Genomic DNA, 21,417 nt, shown 5'->3' with positions numbered 1-21,417 from the left:
TGAATTTATTTTATGTAGAATATAGGTTCATATTCTATCAGTAAAGATGTGCTAAAAGCCTGTTGCCTGATTATTTTTTCATTTTATGGAGAACAGTAGACTAACCTGAGAGAACATGAGAAAAGTTCTTCAGACTTTAGTGACAGGTCTCACACTTTTTAAAAATAGCCCCAGTTTTGAACTTAAAATCTGTAAAGAAGTTTTAAGAAAACTTTTTTCTCCCAGTTGTATTTGCCTTATTTTAAATTTGATTTTTATATTTCATTTAAAATTAGTAAGAATATAGTGTCCCAAATTATAAAAATTATTTTAGTACCTTTTTTTTTTGGCCTTATCCACAGTGAGGTCCAGCACACATAAACTAAAGGATGCTTGTTCTCTATACTAGGATTTAACAATAGACAAGAGTTAAAACAGTTGGTTCTTGGCCACCTTTGGCATAGTTACACCCTGTTTTCCCAACTGTCAGATGTAAGTGGGAGCGATAAAAGTGGGGGCTAGCGTTTCTCCAGAAGCTCCCAGAGTGATGCCTCTGGTTATTATCAGAAGGTACTTGGTTTGAATTTTCAAATGAGATTATAACTTTTGAAGGAACTTTTTGTAGCCTGGGAAATTATTTTATTTCCAATTTAAGGTCTTTATAATCTTAACCACTTAGTTTTTTAATTGTGCTTAAATAGGGAAACATTTTCCACTGTAGAACTCATGCTGAGGAAATACAAATGGCAGCAGTATCAGGTGTCACTTGAAGTGCTGTTTATACCCAAACGAAAGGTGAATGTTAGAATTGCTGTCATATTTCAGATCACAACCATGTTATGCAGTCACTGCGTTAGTACTGAGGTAACAGCCATTGTTGCATATTTTTCTAATTACTTGAGAACCTTCTGTGTTTGGCTGCTAGAATGTTGCCATGTTCACATTCTATGTTGGGGAATGGCCTAATGAACTGTGGAATCAGTGGCAGCCCAGGACGCCAGGCTGGGAGCTAGGCTATGCAAGATGTCTGCAGTGTGTTAAAGCTGCATTCAATATGGACCCAAGGGCTCTGAGGAAACTGGTGGAATCCATCAGTAAAACTGTCAAGAGCTGTAAGTACTGACCACACCCAACACTGTCTGAGCACCTTTATTCAAATACAAACATTGGTAGACATGCTAGTTGGACATTAACAAGTGCTTTGTAACATCCAAAAGAGTAGCTGTTTTCTATATAATATTTTGGTCACTTTAAAAAATAGATAGCAAGTGTATAATTGTCCTTGCACTTAGGCTGAAAAAAATCACAGGTATATACAGTATATGTGGCCCTGGCTGGGTAGCTCAGTTGCTTGGAGCATAGCATCATCTTGACGTGTAGAGGCTGCTGGTTTGATTCCTGGTCACAAAACATACAGGAGCAGATCGATGTTCTTATCTTTCTCTTCCTGTCTCTCTAAAATCAATCAATAAATTAAAATAAATTTTGTCTATATAGGAAGAAGAGCTTGAAATTTTACTTGACTCATAAGTGCTAACAGATTTATCTGCCAACCAAGGACTGATTTTATTATGACCTGAAATTTAATAAGAGACTTCAGCCTGACCTGTGGTGGCACAATGGATAATACATTGACCTGGAACACTGAGGTCTCCAGTTCAAAACCCTGGGCTTGCCCGGTGAAGGCACATATGGGAGTTGATGCTTTCTGCTTCTCCCCCCATCTCTCTCCCTTCTCTCTTCTATAAAATGAATAAATAATAATATTTAAAAATAAAAAAAGTCTTCAAGTATAAAGGTTTACTCTGAGCAGTTTCCTGAGTTCTCAGGCACAAAACCCCTAGAAGCCAATGATGGCTCTACCTCAGGGGACTGGTAGGGGTACATAACACAGGCACTACAGATGTTGAAAGAACAACATGGTGCTTTGAATGTGGCAAGTATTGATTAAAACTAGGCCAACTTAACAGATTTTGGGGGGTTCCTTAACCCTGACATGCCTAAAAAGGAATCTTTTTTTTTTTTTTTTTTTTTTTTTTTTTTTTTTTTACAGAGGCAGAGATAGGGACAGACAGACAGGAACAGAGAGAGATGAGAAGCATCAATCATCAGTTTCTCGTTGCGCGTTGCGACTTCTTAGTTGTTCATTGATTGCTTTCTCACATGTGCCTTGACCGTGGGCCTTCAGCAGACCGAGTAACCCCTTGCTGGAGCCAGCGACCTTGGGTCCAAGCTGGCGAGCTCTTTGCTCAAGCCAGATGAGCCCGCGCGCGACCTCGGAGTCTCGAACCTGGGTACTTCCGCATCCCAGTCCGACGCTCTATCCACTGCGCCACCGCCTGGTCAGGCTAAAAAGGAATCTTGTGAATTTTTTCTCAGGCATGACCACAAGTCATCCTGACTGATAATTTTGAGAATCAGTTTTTAGAATTTGAGAAAGTTACTCTTCAGCCACTTCCACAGCCTTATTATTGGGCACTTCCACTTTTTCTCATGTGTCCTCATTAGGATAAGGCACCACCTTTCTAGGAATCTCAGTGAAGACTTACTTCTGTTTTCTCTTATTCCAGTTGGATTTTAAATGATCTAAACTCAATTACTTCTAGGGCCCATTTTCCAGTCCATACTGCCCTAAGTCTCATCCAACACATTTAGCCAGTGTTTAATGTAATATCTTCTGTCATTTGCTGCTTTTTTAACTGAGCCTGAGTTTACAACATTCAAAAAATTTTGAAGACTTAACTCCTATCCCCATCCTAATTAAATCATTTTTAGCAATATCTGAAATGAGTGTTAAATACCATAATTTGTTCTTTGAAAGTAATTCTCTGAAATAGCTTGTAGGTATGAATATGCAACTCTTGATTGGACCCATATCCCATAGTCTTCCACAAAGAAGGTATTTATAGTTAACGGTTTAAAAAAAGGAATGAGTTACTATTCCTTTTGGTCAGAAAGCATAGCATATTCATTGCCTGGTTCATGAAATACCCTTAAATGCTTATTGGATAAATAAGGAAGACCTTTCTATCATTTCAGGACTAATAGTTACAGTGTGAAGCCTGATGATCTCATTCAGTTTGTTAAATAGTATTAGGTACCTTTGTAATTATTGTTTGTGAATCACTGTCCTGAGAAGTCATTCTCATCACAGTGGAAACCCTGTTGTTAACAGTTGTCATTAGTTTCAATTAGGTATTTGAAATTATCTCAAAAACAGCATCTAAAATAACATTTTTTTTCTCCCCACATTCCCCACAGAAAAAAGGGGAGTACAAGGAAGAGAAAAAAGTAGTGACTTCCTTTTCCTCCCCTTAGTTTTTTCACTCTTTGATTCATAGAATTACACTTTTAGAAACCTAAGGACTCTCAGAGATCATCTAGGGCAGACAATACCCAGTTTTCATAGGTGAGGACTCGGAGGCATACAGATACTATATAAATGTGTCTGTCTCAGCTATTCAGTCTCAGAAAAGGAAGTAGAACTAGTAGACTAGTACCCACTAAGTCTAATCCCTTAGTTCTCAGTCCTGATGCATTAGAAGCACCTGAGCACTTTTTTAATTGATTTGAGAGAGAGAAACATCGATTTGTTCCACTTACTTAATTATTCATTGGTTGCTCTTGTATGTGCTCTGACCAGGGATTGAACCCACAACCTTGTCTACTTGGCCAGGCACCTGTACACTTCTTAAATCTATCATTTGTTTACTAAGTCTGAAGTGAGATCAGGTATATGAGTGTTAAAAAGTTTTGGTTTGAAAATCAGTCACCAAGTCCTACTGATTTTTTGCAGTATCTCAGGCTCCCTCCCACTCTGACCTCATTTCCACCTTCCTAAGCCCATCACTCCAAGCCTGGCTCTGTGCGTCCAGCTTTCCTCTTCAGTGCAGCTTGCCGCGTCTCTCTTTCTAAACACTTCTCAACCCTTAACGCAGTGGTTCTCAAACTTTTTGAAGTTGGGACGCATTTAAAATCCTACAAATAATTGTAGGCGCACTATATACAAATTTTGAGAAATATAAGTCAAATATTTAAAAATATATATAAAGTCCAAACATGCTTTTATGGTAATTAAATGAAGTAAATATGACAAAATTAAATTTATTCTGATATTAAAAAACATTTTTATGTTACATTTTTTGAGTTATGCTTTTTAGAATTCATAAAAAAGGTTAAAAATTTTAAAACAACAAAAAAGTTATCTTTTTATATATTGAATACATAAATACATTCTTAGTAAGATTTAGTAAATTCGGCAGGTCCCGGTGCAAATGTGTTAAGGTTTTTGATTCTTGTGTTTATGAGAAACATGAGCCTGACGTGTCCTAGAGATTTCTTCAATGTTTGGGCATATATTTGAAAGGCAAACTCTCATTTCCTCGTCAATACTTTGAATATTCCTCTCTTTTTACTCTTAATTGTGTTAAGGGTAGAAAATCTTAATTCATATAAATAGGATGTTGAAAATTGTAGTAAAATGTTCAAAGCTTTTTTAGATATTGCCACATATTCTTTTATAGAAATCCAAAAGGCTTCAAGAGACAATTCCTTATGTTTAATCATCAATCCAAAACCCCTACCATACCTATCATCTTAACTTTACACCAAACAAAGGATAGAAGAAACTTGCCTCCAGTCTTTCTAGGGAACATGGGGATTAGTGTAAACAATCCAGCACCACAGCTTAACAGCCTTTTGCAACCTAATCAGGCAAGTGAGGTGGGGTGTTGGGCAGATTGTCAGTTTACAGCCAATTCCCCACATCTCTCCCCCCAAAATCTAAACTCCAAAATCCCCGTTGGTGTTTTGGTCCCCAACAGGCCATATTTCTCTGGAATACCATAAGGCACACCTGGAAATCTAGGGCGCACCAGTGCACCCTGGCGCACACTTTTGAGAACCACTGCCTTAAGGCATAAAAGTCAACTGAGCTCTTACTTAAAAGATAATTCCTGGGTTCATTGTTAGCAATTCTGAGGTGGGTCTGGAGCAAGGCTTGGCAATTTGCATGATTAAGAAGCAATGGAGAAGGACCATCATACAGATCGTCCAAAGCTGATACCATGAGAAACACTGTTCCTGTAAATAAATGCTAATCCTCTGACCAGGCATTCAAGGCCCTCTACCATCAGCCTATTCTATTCTATCTTATTTTTTACTTCTTCCCAACTAGCTGGCTCTCAGTGAGGCATGGTCAACCTCATGTTGACGCCCATTGTACCGCTTTCCTTGACTCAGGCTGTTTCCTCTCCCTGAATCCACCTCACCATCCCCAACTCACTCCTTCCTGTAAAATACTGTGCCTTCTTCAGGCCTAATTCAAAGTCCATTCCCATGAAAATGGCTCGACTCCTCTTCTGAGTGAGACCCATCTTAATTATGTAAGCTCTTTTTAAAATTTGATTTTAGAAAGAGTCAGAAACATCAGTCTGTTGGTTTTTTTGTTTGTTTGTTTGTTTGTTTGTTTTTTACAGAGGCAGAGATAGACAGGGACAGACAGACAGGAACGGAGAGAGATGAGAAGCATCAATCATCAGTTTCTCGTTGCGCATTTCGGCTTCTTAGTTGTTCATTGATTGCTTTCTCACATGTGCCTTGACCGTGGGCCTTCAGCAGACTGAGTAACCCCCTACTGGAGCCAGCGACCTTGGGTCCAAGCTGGTGAGCTCTTTGCTCAAGCCAGATGAGCCCTCACTCAAGCTGGCGACCTCGGGGTCTCGAACCTGGGTCCTTCCGCATCCCAGTCCGACGCTCTATCCACTGCGCCACCACCTGGTCAGGCTCAGTCTGTTTTCTTACGTGTCCTGACTCAGGATCAAACTGGCAACCTTTGCTCATCAGGACCCCATTCTAACCAACTGAGCTAACTGGCCAGGGCATTGTGTAAGCTTTTAAGTAACAAGTCTAGATCATACATAAAACTCACTATGGCATCTACTCTCATAAGGGGAAAAAAATAGCTTTCTAGTAAAATATTTTTAATTAGGTTGGAGAACTTAATGATTAAGTCATATTTATATTTTCATTTTACAGTCAAGAAATATGAAGTAGAGTGTCTCATAATACTTTTTTACGACTTGGTGGAAAGAGCTGATGTGAGACTTGATAACGTTGGACTAGATCGTGTTGCATTTCGAACGATCCTGCATGGTTTATTTGGAATGACCGATGATAAGTTACTGAATAGGGGTAAGAAGTCATGAGAGACTGAAACGGTCAAGCTGAGGTGTCAAACACATATAAACATGTGGCACATATATATTTATATAGATTAATATATGGCAAATATATATTTAATTTTCAACAAACACTTTGAATTTTTTAATATCAAACTAGAAAGATAGTGCTGCCAATTCAAATCAGTAGTAGATTTTATTGTCAGGATCATTTTCAATGTAAACTTGCTCAGGATTTCTTATCTCATAGCTGTACCACTTTGAGAGATAACCAGTAATGGACTAAATAAGCTAGCAGTATTGTTTTTGTTTAAGATTTCATTTATTGCCCTGGCTGGATAGCTTGGCTGGTTAGAGCATCATCCTGATACACAAAGGTTGTGGGTTCTATCTCCAGAGAGAGTACATACAGGTCTATGTTTCTCTCTTTCTCACTATCCCTCCCTCTAAAAATCAATAAATAAAAAATTTTAAACTAATAAAGATTTTATTTATTGATTTTACAGAGAGAGGAGGTGAGGGAATGAGAAGTAGTTGCTTCACTCTAGCTGTTCATTGGTTGCTTGTCATATGTGCCTTGACTGGGCAAGCCCAGCAGTTCAAAAACCAGCAACCTCAGTGTTCCAGGTCGGTGCACACTCCACAGCGCCACCACAGGCCAGCTCAGTATTGTTTTTTAAAGATAAGCATGTGACTTTAAATCATGATGTCTATGGATTCATATGCTATAGACATGTAAAATTTTATTTTATTTATTATTTTATTTATTTATTTCAGAGACAGAGCGAGAGTCAGAGAGAGGGATAGACAGGGACGGAGAGAGATGAGAAGCATCAATCATCAGTTTTTCATTGCAACACCTTAGTTGTTCATTGATTGCTTTCTCATATGTGCCCTGACCGTGGGCCTTCAGCAGACCAAGTAACTCCTTGCTCGAGTTAGTGACCTTGGGTCCAAGCTGGCGAGCTTTTTTTTTTTTTGCTCACACCAGATGAGCCCGCGCTCAAGCTGGCGACCTCGGGGTCTCGAACCTGGGTCTTCCACATCCCAGTTCGACGCTCTAGCCACTGCGCCACCGCCTGGTCAGGCTAGACATGTAAAATTTTAATGACTTTTTCTCATAAAAATTAAAAATATGTCAGTACAAAAAATAATACTCATACTGAAAAAATCAAAAGATAACATTAAAAAGAGGAAGTTTAATGTAATAGTCATTTTCATTAACAGATTTTTAGTATTCAATTTGGTAAGTTTTGATATATATATAGATATAGATATAGATATATATCCTTGAAACCATAATCATAATCAAAATAATTAACATGCCTATCACCCCCAAAAGAGTCAGTAGTATTTTATTTTCTATAGGATAATAGATTCCACTGGTAATTTAAAAACCATGTGTTATTTTAGTAATTCATCTTTAGGCACTGTGCAGACTCTTCAGAACAGAATTTTGTCCCCGTTTTAGAATAAAAACGACCACATTGATTAGCTCCCTCACTGGGCTTCTTGGCTCATAGGAACTGTATCACAAATAAAGCCAATCATTGATCATGGAGAAGTATGACTATTTTTCCTATAAAAATCTGCAGGAAACATATTTTTAGTAATTTTGACTCTTTCAGGAATGATAGTGCCAAGACCCCCTTTTCCCCTCAGTTTGGGGGGAAATTTTTAAAAATCTATTTATACATGCATACTATTTAATTACAAAATAGCTGTATGTTATAATATAAATATTTTATACTTGTACTTTTTTTCAGTATTTTTTGCATTTGACAAAGACAGTGATAACTGCATAAACGTAAATGAGTGGGTTAAAGGATTATCAGTGTTTCTTCGAGGGACTTTGGAAGAAAAGTTGAAGTGTAAGAATTCTATATGGGTTTACTAGATTAGTGATATATCAATTTTGTGTTTAGTGAATGTTTAAATATATTTTAAAATATAAAATTAGTGTTTGGTATTGCAAAAGTATGTAGTTCATGACAGCTTTAAAAAATAAAAACCAGCCTGACCAGGCGGTGGCACAGTGGATACAGCATCGGACTGGGATGCGGAGGACCCAGGTACAAGACCTGGAGGTCGCCAGCTTGAGCGCGGGCTCATCTGGCTTGAGCAAAAGCTCACCAGCTTGGACCCAAGGTCGCTGGCTTGAGCAAAGGGTTACTCGGTCTGCTGAAGGCCCTCGGTCAAGGCACATATGAGAAAGTAATTAATGAACAACTAAGGTGTTGCAATGAAAAACTGGTGATTGATGCTTTTTATCTCTCTCCGTTCCTGTCTGTCTGTCCCTATCTATCCCTCTCTCTGACTCTCTCTCTCTGTCCTGTAAAAAAATAAAATAAGGCCCTGGCCGGTTGGCTCAGCAGTAGAGCGTCGGCCTGGCGTGCGGGGGACCCGGGTTTGATTCCCAGCCAGGGCACATAGGAGAAGCGCCCATTTGCTTCTCCACCCCCACCCCCTCCTTCCTCTCTGTCTCTCTCTTCCCCTCCCGCAGCTGAGGCTCCATTGGAGCAAAGATGGCCCGGGCGCTGGGGATGGCTCTTTGGCCTCTGCCCCAGGCGCTAGAGTGGCTCTGGTTGCGGCAGAGCGATGCCCCGGAGGGGCAGAGCATCGCCCCCTGGTGGGCAGAGCATCGCCCTTGGTGGGCGTGCTGGGTGGATCCTGGTCGGGCGCATGCAGGAGTCTGTCTGACTGTCTCTCCCCGTTTCCAGCTTCAGAAAAGTACAAAATAAAAAATTTAAAAAAATTAAAAAAAATAAAAAATAAAAACCAGATGAAATGGGTGACCTATTTCATAGGAAACTCCTAGTTCCAGGATCCCCAAACACTTCGTTCAGTGGTTCTTTAATGTTTAGTTGTCATCAGGATGGGTCTTTGGCTTAAGGCACACAGGCTAATGCCAACCCTAATCAGCTAGCAAGGGGGAGGTCTCAGGCTATCTCTGGGCTCAACAGGAATGGACCTTGCTATGGGGCAGTGCACTAGTCACATCGAGGCCATTGCTTGTCCTTCTATTTAAAAACAAACCAAAAATGTGAACCTGACCTGTGGTGGCAGAGTGGATAAAATGTCAACCTGGGCCCTGGCCAGTTGGCTCAGTGGTAGAGCGTTTGCTTGGTGTGCAGGAGTCCTGGGTTCGATTCCTGGCCAGGGCGCACAGGAGAAGCGCCCATCTGCTTCTCCACCTCTCCCCCTCTCCTTCCTCTCTGTCTCTCTCTTCACCTCCTGCAGCCAAGGCTCCATTGGAGCAAGGTTGGCCCGGGCGCTGAGGATGGCTCTGTGGCCTCTGCCTCAGGCACTAGAATGGCTCTGGTCGCAACAGAGCGACGCCCCGGATGGGCAGAGCATCGCCCCCTGGTGGTTGTGCTGGGTGGATCCCAGTCAGGCACATGCGGGAGTCTGTGTGACTGCTTCCCCTTTTCCAACTTCAGAAAAATAAAAAGTAAAAAAATGTCAACCTGGAATGCTGAGGTCGCCCATTCAGAACCCTGGATTGCCCCATCAAGGCACATGTGAGAAGCAACTACTATGAATTGATGCTTCTCGCTCTTGCCTCCACCTGTCTTCCCTCTCTAAAATTAATAAATGAAATTTAAAGAAAAAGCGAGAGATTGACAGAAAACAAGGTAAAACACATTAACCACCAGACATCAGTGTTCTAGTGTTAGTGCAGGTGACTGAAAAGGGGGAAAGCCAGAGAACAATGAAAGCCCAATGAGAGGAGGATTACAGAGAGAGCTTCTTAAAGAAAAGGAATGTCAGGAATGCTAAAGACAAAAACTCTCCCAGTTCACAATTTTGCCTAGAAATAACTGTCCCCCCCTCACCTGTACCATTGGTGTGAAGTGTATTTCCTATGTTTGTTTGTTTTTTTCCTGAAGTTGGAAACGGGAGGCAGTCAGACAGACTCTGCATGCGTCCGACCAGGATCCATCTGGCACGCCCACCAGGGGGCGATGCTCTGCCCATCCGAAGCGTTGCTCTGTTGCAACCAGAGCCATTCTAGCGCCCGAGGCAGAGGCCACAGAGCCATCCTCAGCGCCCGGGCAAACTTTGCTCCAATGGAACCTTGGCTTTGGGAGGGGAAGAGAGAGACAGAGAGGAAGGAGAGGGGGAGGGGTGCAGAAGCAGATGGGTGCCTCTCCTGTGTGCCCTGGCCAGGAATTGACCTGGGACTCCTACACGCCAGGCCTATTTCCTATGTTTTACACCTCTGGTGCCAGGATTTGGGGTGAGGAACCCTGGAAAGAGAATAGGAACAATTTTTATTTTTTAAATTTTTTTATTTATTTTTATTTATTCATTTTTTTAGAGAGGAGAGGGAGAGACAGAGAGAGAGAGAGGAGAGAGAGAGAGAGAGAGAAGGCGGGGAGGAGCAGGAAGCATCAACTCCCATATGTGCCTTGACCAGGCAAGCCCAGGGTTTCGAACCGGCAACCTCAGCATTTCCAGGTCGACGCTTTATCCACTGCGCCACCACAGGTCAGGCAGGAACAATTTTAAATAGCAGTTTTCAAGGAAACAGATTGCTTCTTGTCAAATTGCTTAAGAGAAGACTAAGAGTTCTGGGGAAGTAAGCAAATTTTTTTATCCCTTATCCTTCCACTTGAATTTGGGTTTGGATGTTCAAAAAAAGGTCCCTAAATTAAACACCTCTTTTGTTTTCTTTTGTTTGTTTATTTTATGGAGTTTAGAAAAAGAAAGGGAGAGAGAGATACACACACAGGAGTATCAGTCTGCTCCTGTATGTGCCCTGACTGGGGGTCAAACCAGCAACCTCTGAGCTTCAGGACAATGCCCTAAACAACTGAGCATCCAGCCAGGGCATTAAACACATTTTTAAGTGATAGCAACATTTTTTTTTAAATAACCAACTTTGTAACATTTATACCTTTTTGTCTAATTTTGTAGCTTTCTTCTTTAGTCTAATTTTTTTACAGGATAACATTTAAGTATAGTTATTACTTAAGCTTATTGCAACATTCCTATACAAAAGTCTCATGGAAAAGTGAAAAGCTAAGTTTCTGGAATGTATATTCTTGTGGTAATACCAATACCTGGTAAAAATGTGACTTTGAAAGTAGCTATACATGATTGAATAACATCACACTATCAAAAAATTTTTCCTCTTCTAATCCTACTTCCTAAAACTGTTTCATATATACTTCAAGGTATATTAATTTGGAGAAAATACTACTTCTAGTAGGTTGTGTTTCAAACTCATTTATGCAACAGATTGGAGAAACACAACAAAAAAGACAGCTAATCCGATACCCTGGAGTTTTATACATGGTTTTGTTGCTCTTGGTAAAACATTTAACTGGATTAGAAATGCCAGAAGAGCTATTTCCCTGCTGACTTCTAGTACCTGATTGAGTCACGTGTAGGTGAAGGAGTGGACTGTGATAATGCTTATTCCGGAGACGGAAGGCACTCCAGAGAGAGATTGCTCATTTTGGATAGCACAGATGCATAGGCCCCAAGGACATGACTCACTAAGCAAATATACTGAAAAATGTCAGTGACACAGCCAAGTGTGTACTTAGTTTTTGTAGTCTATGTGAGAAGAGAATCATAACCCTGAGATTTTTACACACATATGTATGTATATTGTATGATCAAAGATTAAAAAAAAATTTTAATTGATTTTAGAGAGAGAGAGAGAAGGGGGGAGGAGCAAGAAGCATCAATTCCCATATGTGCCTTGACCAGGCAAGCCCAGGGTTTCAAACCGGAAACCTCAGTGTTCTACATCAATGCTTTTATCTACTGTGCCACCACAGGTCAGGCATGATCAAAAATTTAATAATAGCCCTGGCCAGTTGGCTCAGCGGTAGAGCGTCGGCCTAGCGTGCAGAGGACCCGGGTTCGATTCCCGGCCAGGGCACAAAGGAGAAGCGCCCATTTGCTTCTCCACCCCTCCGCCGCGCCTTCCTCTCTGTCTCTCTCTTCCCCTCCCGCAGCCAAGGCTCCATTGGAGCAAAGATGGCCCGGGCGCTGGGGAGGGCTCTGTGGCCTCTGCCTCAGGCGCTAGAGTGGCTCTGGTCGCAACATGGCGACGCCCAGGAGGGGCAGAGCATCGCTCCCTGGTGGGCAGAGCGTCGCCCCATGGTGGGCGTGCCGGGTGGATCCCGGTCGGGCGCATGCGGGAGTCTGTCTGACTGTCTCTCCCTGTTTCCAGCTTCAGAGAAATGCAAAAAAAAAAAAAAAAAAAAAAAAAAAATTTAATAATATACATTCCCTGTATTACAGTTTCATAACATTTTTAAAGCCTTAATTTCAAAATCCAAAAGTTTTGTCTTTTCACCTTCCAAACAGTATTTAATATTGTGGAAATATAATGAAGAGTGCTTTATTATAAAATTTCTACCCTATAGACCAGTGGTTCTCAAGCTTTTTGAAGTCAGGACACATTTAAATTCCTACAAATAATTGTAGGTGCACTATATACAAATTTCTGAGAAATACGTTATAATAATTAAGTCAAATATTAAAGAAAAATATTAAGTCTAAGTGTGCTTTTATGGCAATTAAATGAAATAAATACAACAAAATTGAATTTATTCTGACATTAAAAAACATTTTTATGTTACATTTTTTTGTTATGCTTTTTAGAATTTGTAAAAAAAATGGGGGTTAAAAATAAATAAACAACAAAAAAGTTATGTTTTTATATACATACATTCTTAGTAAGATTTAGTAAATTCGGCAGGTCCCGGCATGAATGTGTTGTTTTTTCATTCTTGTGTTTATGAGAAACATGAGCCTGATGTGTCCTAGCGATTTCTTCAATGTTTGGGCTTATATTTGAAAGGCAAACTCTCATTTCCTCGTCAATACTTTGAAGAATTCCTCTCTTTTTATTCTTAATTGTGTTGAGTGCAGAAACCCCCACCATACATATCATCTTAACTTTACACCAAACAAAGGATGAAGAAACTTGCCTCCTGTCTTTCTGGGGAACATGGGGGGTAGTGTAAACAATCCAGCACCACAGCTTAACAGCCTTTTGCAACCTAGTCAGGCAAGTGAGGTGGGGGCTTGGGCAGACTGTCAGCTTACAGCCAATCCCCCACACCTCTGTCCCCCAAAAATCTAAACTCCAAAAGCCCTGTTGGTGTTTTGGTCCCCAACAGGCACATATTTCTCTGGAATAACATAGGTCGCGCCTGGATATCTTCTAGGGTGCACCAGTGCGCCCTGGCGCACACTTTGAGATCCACTGCTATAAACTAATAATTGTAGGTTGTATAAATTGTTTCTATGCTTTTTTATTATATATTGAAATAACTAAGATTAATGACATTTTAACTGTCCTTATCCAAGTCTTTAAACTTCTTATGCTTTGAAAAGTCTGTTTTGAAGTTTATTATTTGAATGGTGATGATGGTTGCATTTCTGAAGAGGAAATATTTGATCTGTTGAAGAACAGTCTATACCAACAGTCACCTGAGGAAGAGACTGATGAAGGAATAAAAGAGTTGGTAGATATAACACTGAAGAAAATGGTAAGAATGAAAGACTGATTTCATTATACCCAGTCAAGTGGATATTGGATAAAGCTAAAGAAGAAGGAATTCTCTCCCTCAGTAATAAACGTAGCCAATGTACGGGCCGGAGTTTCCATCTGTTCTCTGCTGTGTCCATTGCCCGGAGCAGCGCCTGTCTGGTAGGGGGTGCTTGGTAAATAGTTATGGAATTAGTGGGTGCTTAAATGAATCACTGCACCAAATAAATGTTAATTTTCTTACTTTGAAATATTTTTAAATCAGTAAAACCACAATAATTGAGGGAAAGCAAATTTAATTCATATAAAATCATATGCTATTGTAATCTGTCTTCATGACCTTAGCCTTTCAGTATATCTAAACACTCATCATAACAAAATAACAATAAAAATTGTTTCTTATAGAGTGCTTGCTATATGCCAGGCCATTCACAGAACATTAATATGTGAAGTCATTTTATTCTCAAACCAACCCTATGAAGTAGAAATTATCTCTCTTTTACAGATGAGAAAACTGAAGTACAGATGGAATACTCAAGGTCACACTGGAAAACTGGGTGCAGAATTCATCTCTCAATGAAACCAATATCGATTTATTATGGACATAATAATTTCTCTCCTTTTCTTACTATGACCCTAAACTAGATACCATTGAAGGGTTGGGAGCCTAAGGTAGCCCGGGCCTGGCTCACCTATTAATTACTCTGGAGTTCAGAAAGGAAACAAATGATGTGGACTGCCAAGTCTCACTCAGTTAACACAGGCTCCAGAGTATCCTTGTCCGTTAGAAATACTCTCACTAGACCCCTTTAGGGCTCAGGGTGGATTTCTTGAGAGACAGTATGTTCCTTCATACCAAACCCATTTCCTTTTTTAATGGAAATGTAATGGAGTGAACCTCTTTCTAACAATTATTCAAACCTTTCTCTAGATTAGACTTTCAGCAATGCTGATTTAGTTATGCCCAGATGTGAAAAAACAAAGACCCATCAAATCAGACGAGATCAGGCGCGTTCAGGGTGGTATGGCCGTAGACAAGACCCATCAAATCAAATCCAAGTTTATTTAAGCAGTTAAAGGCATTCATATCTACACAGATGCTACCCCTATGATTTACTTAATCACCCATAGCCCCTGTGCAAATGCTCTACTCCAGGCAGTCTGTCTCCTTTCATACTTATGCTCCTGTTTACTGTCAGGATTCAGGTTGGCCCATTCTTCTGCATTTCCTCCCTACACCGGTCCACCTATCTAGATCCCAACCATCCTTAAAGGCCCAGCAGTGGTCTGCATGGCTGGTCCATCTTTTACTGCTAGTGCTCTAACTCCCAGTGCCTTGCTCCTTAATTGAGCAATTTTACTTTTTCACTTTTATCTTCTTGATATGATGGGTTTCCAAGTAAGAGATCCTCTGAGGAACAAGTTCTACAAATTAAGCTTGAGAATTTTTTTCCTTTGGCACTTATCACAAAACAAGCAATATAATATTCGGCTTTCTCTAATTTTTTTTTTGTCTATTTAGATAGAGTACAGGGCTACATTTGATATAAGGTAACTCAGTTGTTCGTCTTGGGCTGCTATAAAAAATTACCGTAGATTGGGTGACTTAAACAACATGGATTTCTCAGTGCTGGAGACTGCCAAGTCCAAGATCAGGTGCCAGCTGATTCACCTCCCTGGTGAGGGCTCTCCTGGGTTGCAGACAGCCACCTCCTTATAAGTCCTCACATTGGAGAGAGAGGGAGCTCTGGTCTCTTCCTCCACTTAAAAGAATACTAGTTATGGCCTGACCTGTGGTGGCACAGTGGATAAAGCATCGACCTGGAACGCTGAGGTTGCTGGTTCAGAACCCTGGGCTTGTCTGGTCAAGGCACATGTGGGAGTTGATGCTTCCAGCTCCTCCCCCCTCATTTTTCCCTTTCTCTCTCTCTCTCTAAAAAATGAATAAATAAAATCCAAAAGAAAATACTAGTTATACCATGACCTTGTCTAAACCTAATTACCTTGCAAAGGCCCCACCTTCAAATATCATCATGTTGGGGTTAAAGCATAGGAAGTTGGGGCTCAGGGAGTACACATTCAGTCTATAACACCAGGGTTATCTATTCAATTCATAGGAGTAAAGTAAGTGGCCTCCTTAAATAAGTATTTTTATTTAGGTAGTGTTACAGAATGTGAACTTAGTTTTACTTGCTATCACCTTTTATTCTAGACAGTTATTTCCCATGCAAAATTAAAAAACTCATTTATCAAGAAATTATCTTCCTCTCCTAGGATTATGACAATGATGGCAAGATATCTTTTGCAGACTTTGAAAAGGCAGTAAAAGAAGACAGACTAATGATGGAGGTGTTGGGACAGTGTTTACCCAAGTCAGAGGTACAGTGCCAGCAGCCCGCATTGGGTGGGGGAATGTTTTCAAGGATCTGAAAGAACCCTTGCGAGACACTCACCCCTGTAGGTGCAATGCTACGTTTGAGCCACCGTGAGGGGCTCAGTCCATCCTAGTGTTTGGAAGCTAAAACAATAGTGACTATTTAAGTAATTATATTCAACACTTCTTTATTTTTTGAGCTTTTAACTTCAGCTGTACACAAGTCCTGATTTCCTGCATGTTAATATTTTCCCAAAGAAAAGCAGGGTATTGGGCTTGCTTTAGGGATAGAACAGTAAAGTGGACTCATCAAGACTGTTAGAAAACTTGATCTTTCAACCCAAATGCTGTAATGCCAATAAATTAAGTTTTGAAAACTTTGGACACATATATAGTACTCATAATGTTCCATAATTATAAAAGCTTTTTAATGTTTGAACTTGACCAAAGTCTTCTGAGCTGGAAGAGCCAGCCTAATAATTTATTTGACTCATTAACATTTCCTTTAATTCCACCTTTGATCAACTGTGCTTTGCCAACATGATAAATGATGTTTTTTCTTTTTTTTTTTTTTTTTTTTTTTTTTTTTAAAGAAAATTATTAAACATCCAGAGGCTTTTCAGGAGCCTGTATCTTTATTTTTTATTTTTATTTATTATTTTTTATTTTTTTCATTTTTCTGAAGCTGGAAACAGGGAGAGACAGTCAGACAGACTCCCGCATGCGCCCGACCGGGATCCACCCGGCACGCCCACCAGGGGCGACGCTCTGCCCACCAGGGGGCGATGTTCTGCCCATCCTGGGCGTCGCCATGTTGCGACCAGAGCCACTCTAGCGCCTGAGGCAGAGGCCACAGAGCCATCCCCAGCGCCCGGGCCATCTTTGCTCCAATGGAGCCTTGGCTGCGGGAGGGGAAGAGAGAGACAGAGAGGAAAGCGCGGCGGAGGGGTGGAGAAGCAGATGGGTGCTTCTCCTGTGTGCCCTGGCCGGGAATCGAACCCGGGTCCTCCGCACGCTAGGCCGACGCTCTACCGCTGAGCCAACCAGCCAGGGCCTGTTTTTTCTTTTTGAAGGAACTTTTAATTCTCTGTGGTAATTTAGGTGATTTTGGGAACAAACTTGCATAATGTTACGCTATCCGTAGCTATCTGAGCTAATCTCTCTTAATGTCCCACTGTAGTTCATTCCCACATTGTAATGGTCCGGAAATGTGTGGTGGCAAGTCGCGTGTGAAAGGCAGACTTCCCATTTTGAGAGACGGATGGGTGAAACAGTGCAGCACGATGGACTCGGGCCTGGATGGGACAGCAGCAGGTCTTCAGTGGCTCCCAGAGCCTTGCTACTCAGTGTAGTCTGCAGCAGCACAATGGTCATCGCCTAGGAAGTTAGGAGAAGTGCACAATCTCAGACCCATCCCAAAGCAACTGAATCAGAATCTGCTGGGGTGCCTGACACAGCAAAGGTTTCTTGCCCTCTCTCATCGTGGCCCACTCTTATGTATGTCGGCAGGGACGGGAGAGTGCTGCCTCCACACGGAACAGATCAGGGAGGCGCTCAACACAACCCACTTAGCATCTCCTCCCTTTAGGATGTCAGAGAATTATTTTTATTTATTTTTTTTTTTTATTTTTTTTTTTTATTTTTTTCATTTTTCTGAAGCTGGAAACAGGGAGAGACAGTCAGACAGACTCCCGCATGCGACCGACCGGGATCCACCCGGCACGCCCACCAGGGGGCGACGCTCTGTCCCCCAGGGGGCGATGTTCTGCCCATCCTGGGCGTCGCCATATTGCGACCAGAGCCACTCTAGCGCCTGAGGCAGAGGCCACAGAGCCATGCCCAGAGCCCGGGCCATCCTTGCTCCAATGGAGCCCCGGCTGCGGGAGGGGAAGAGAGAGACAGAGAGGAAAGCGCGGCGGAGGGGTGGAGAAGCAAATGGACGCTTCTCCTATGTGCCCTGGGAGAATTATTTTTAATTGTGGTAAAATACATCTTACATAAACATTACCATCCTAACAAATTTTAAGTATTCGGTTTAGTAAAGCACATTCACACTGTTGTGCAAGCAATCTCCAGAACTCTTTCATCTTGGAAAACTGAAAAACTATATCCACTACACAACGCCCCATTCCTTCCACCCACCTGCGCCAGCCATCGCCACCAGAATTACAGTACAACTCTCAGGTGGAAGCTCATAACACCTTCAAGTCTGAGAAGCCTCATCTAGACAGCAACTTATTCTTTCCTATTCTATGCTCAGGTCTCTACTGCATCTTTTACCTGAATTCAGAAAAAATATATCTAATTACCTTGTACGGAACTAGGGCCAAACCCCTTGCCTGCAGCTTCTACTAATATCATATACCACTTAGTGCCATCCTAACATGACAATAAGCCTTTTTTTTCCTGAAGTGAGAAGAGGGGAGAGGCAGAGAGAGATTCCTGCATGCGCCTGACCGGGTTCCACCCAGCATGCCCACCCAGGAGCAATGCTTGGCCCATCTGGGGCATTGCTCTGTTGCAATCAAAGCCATTCTAGTGCCTGAGGCAGAGGCCATGAAGCCGTCCTCAGAGTCCAGGCCAACTTTGCTCCAATGGAGCCTTGGCTGCGGGAGGGGAAGAAAGAGATAGAAAGGAGAGGTGGAAGGGTGGAGAAGCAGATGGGCGCTTCTCTTGTGTGCCCTGGTCAGGAATTGAACCTGGGACTTCCACACACTGGGCCGACGCTCTGCTGCTAAGCCAACAGGCCAGGGCCCAATAACCTTCATTTATTTATTTATTTATTTATTTATTGCATTTTTCTGAAGCTGGAAATAGGGAGAGACAGTCAGACAGACTCCCGCATGTGCCCGACCGGGATCCACCCAGCACGCCCACCATGGGGCGATGCTCTGCCCATCCTGGGTGTTGCCATGTTGCGACCAGAGCCACTCTAGCACCTGAGGCAGAGGCCACAGAGCCATCCCCAGCGCCCCGGCCATTTTTGCTCCAATGGAGCCTTGGCTGCGGGAGGGGAAGAGAGAGACAGAGAGGAAGGCGCGGCGGAGGGGTGGAGAAGCAAATGGGCGCTTCTCCTGTGTGCCCTGGCCGGGAATCAAACCCGGGTCCTCCGCACGCTAGGCCGACGCTCTACCGCTGAGCCAACCGGCCAGGGCCTAATAACCTTCTTAACTGACATGTTCAAATACAATGCATTAGGCAAGAGGCCCTTAAGGCAGTGGTTCTCAAACTTTTTGAAGTCGGGGCACATTTAAAATCCTACAAATAATTGTAGGCGCACTATATACAAATTTCTGAAAAATGTTATAATAATTAAGTCAAATATTAAAGAAAATAAATATAAAGTCCAAGCGTGCTTTTATGGTAATTAAGCAAAATAAATGACAAAATTAAATTTATTGACCTTAAAAAACATTTTTTGTTATGCTTTTTTTTTTTTTTTTTTTTGTATTTTTCCAAAGCTGGAAACGGGGAGAGACACACAGACTCCCGCATGCGCCCGACCGGGATCCACCCGGCACGCCCACCAGGGGCGAGGCTCTGCCCACCAGGGGGCGGTGCTCTGCCCCTCCGGGGCGTCGCTCTGCTGCGACCAGAGCCACTCTAGCGCCTGGGGCAGAGGCCAAGGAGCCATGCCCAGCGCCTGGGCCATCTTTGCTCCAATGGAGCCTTGGCTGCGGGCGGGAGGGGAAGAGAGAGACAGAGAGGAAGGAGAGGGGGAGGGGTGGAGAAGCAGATGGGCACTTCTCCTGTGTGCCCTGGCCAGGAATTGAACCCGGGACTTCTGCACGCCAGGCCGACGCTCTACCGCTGAGCCAACCGGCCAGGGCCTGTTATGCTTTTTAATCTTTTTTTTTTTTTTTCTGTATTTTTCTGAAGCGGGAAACGGGGAGAGACAGTCAGACAGACTCCCGCGTGCACCAGACCGGGATCCACCCGGCACGCCCACCAGGGGGCGATGCTCTGCCCCTCCGGGGCGTCGCTCTGTTGCAACCAGAGCCACTCTAGCGTCTGGGGCAGAGGCCAAGGAGCCATCCCCAGTGCCCGGGCCATCTTTGCTCCAGTGGAGCCTTGGCTGCGGAAGGGGAAGAGAGAGACAGAGAGGAAGGAGAGGGGGAGGGGTGGAGAAGCAGATGGGCGCTTCTCCTGTGTGCCCTGTCCGGGAATCGAACCCGAGACTTCTGCACGCCAGGCTGACGCTCTACCACTGAGCCAACCGGCCAGGGCCTGTTATGCTTTTTAGAATTTGTAAAAGAGGGGTTAAAAACTTATGACAAAAAAGTTATCTTTTTATATACATAAATACATTCTTAGTAAGATTTAGTAAATTCAGCAGGTCCTGGCACAAATGTGTTTTTTCATTCTTATTTATGAGAAACATGAGCCTGATGTGTCCTAGCAATTTCTTCAATGTTGGGCATATATTTAAAAGGCAAACTCTCATTTCCTCAATACTTTGAAGAATTCCTCTTTTTACTCTTGTGTTGAGTGCAGAAAACCCCCACCATACATATCTTAACTTTACACCAAAGGATAGAAGAAACTTGCCTCCAGGCTTTCTGGGGAACATGGGGATTAGTGTAAACAATCCAGCACCACAGCTTAACAGCCTTTTGCAACCTAATCAGCAAGTGAGGTGGGGGGTTGGGCAAACTGTCAGCTTACAGCCAATTCCCCACACCTCTGTCCCCCAAAAATCTAAACTCCAAAAGCCCTGTTGGTTTTTTGGTCCCCAACAGGCACATATTTCTCTGGAATACCATAGGGAACACCTGGAAATCTTCTAGGGTACACCAGTGCGCCCTGGCACACACTTTGAGATAGGAAGGATAGGAAGAAAAAAAAACCAGACAAAATTCGGTATGGGCTTTCTCTAGCTATTTTTGTCAGTAAAAATATGGAAATAGCCTGGACATAACTGGTTTTTCATTATGTAGTCTACTAATAGGAAAAAAAAATGTGGGTATTCTAAAAGTAGTGGTAGAAGTCTACTATTTACAATTCTAATTTATTTCTGCTATAGATCAAATAAATTCTTATAAGCAAAGCATGTAAGCTCCTAATTCCAGCTTTGTTCTAATAGTTTATTAACTTTTCTACTTTACAGATTTGTCTTGCCTTTGAAGCTCTGGCATTCAGACACATAGACACATCCTGACTTCTATCTTTAGAATGTGAATCACTCAATACTTGTATTAAAATCAAAACCAAATCCTGGCTGCCTATCTTATTTTCTTCAATTTACATATAGTTATTGCAATGTGAAAGGTAAAGTTACAAGAAAAGTTTCTGTAATATTAAGTATGAATCAAAATAACATAATAGGTAGGGAGAAGTTAATTTTACCTGGCAAATACTGGGCATCAGGC

At 42.1% G+C, this 21,417-nt stretch overlaps 1 protein-coding gene across 1 annotated transcript; it reads left to right on the top strand.

Moving 5' to 3' along the window:
• Nucleotides 1–1,033: 1,033 nt before the first annotated feature.
• LOC136310906 (calaxin-like) lies at nt 1,034–21,307 on the top strand. Its single transcript, XM_066239961.1, has 6 exons — nt 1,034–1,091; nt 6,016–6,171; nt 7,925–8,029; nt 13,521–13,675; nt 15,949–16,053; nt 21,156–21,307. The coding sequence occupies exons 1-6, from the start codon at nt 1,034–1,036 to the stop codon at nt 21,204–21,206; spliced, it is 630 nt and encodes a 209-aa protein (XP_066096058.1). The 3' UTR covers nt 21,207–21,307.
• Nucleotides 21,308–21,417: the final 110 nt, after the last annotated feature.

The sequence above is a fragment of the Saccopteryx bilineata genome, chromosome 7, assembly GCF_036850765.1.
Source record: "Saccopteryx bilineata isolate mSacBil1 chromosome 7, mSacBil1_pri_phased_curated, whole genome shotgun sequence".
Taxonomy (NCBI): domain Eukaryota; kingdom Metazoa; phylum Chordata; class Mammalia; order Chiroptera; family Emballonuridae; genus Saccopteryx; species Saccopteryx bilineata.
Note: the sequence above shows the minus strand (reverse complement) of the source record. Positions and strands in the feature narration are given on the sequence as shown.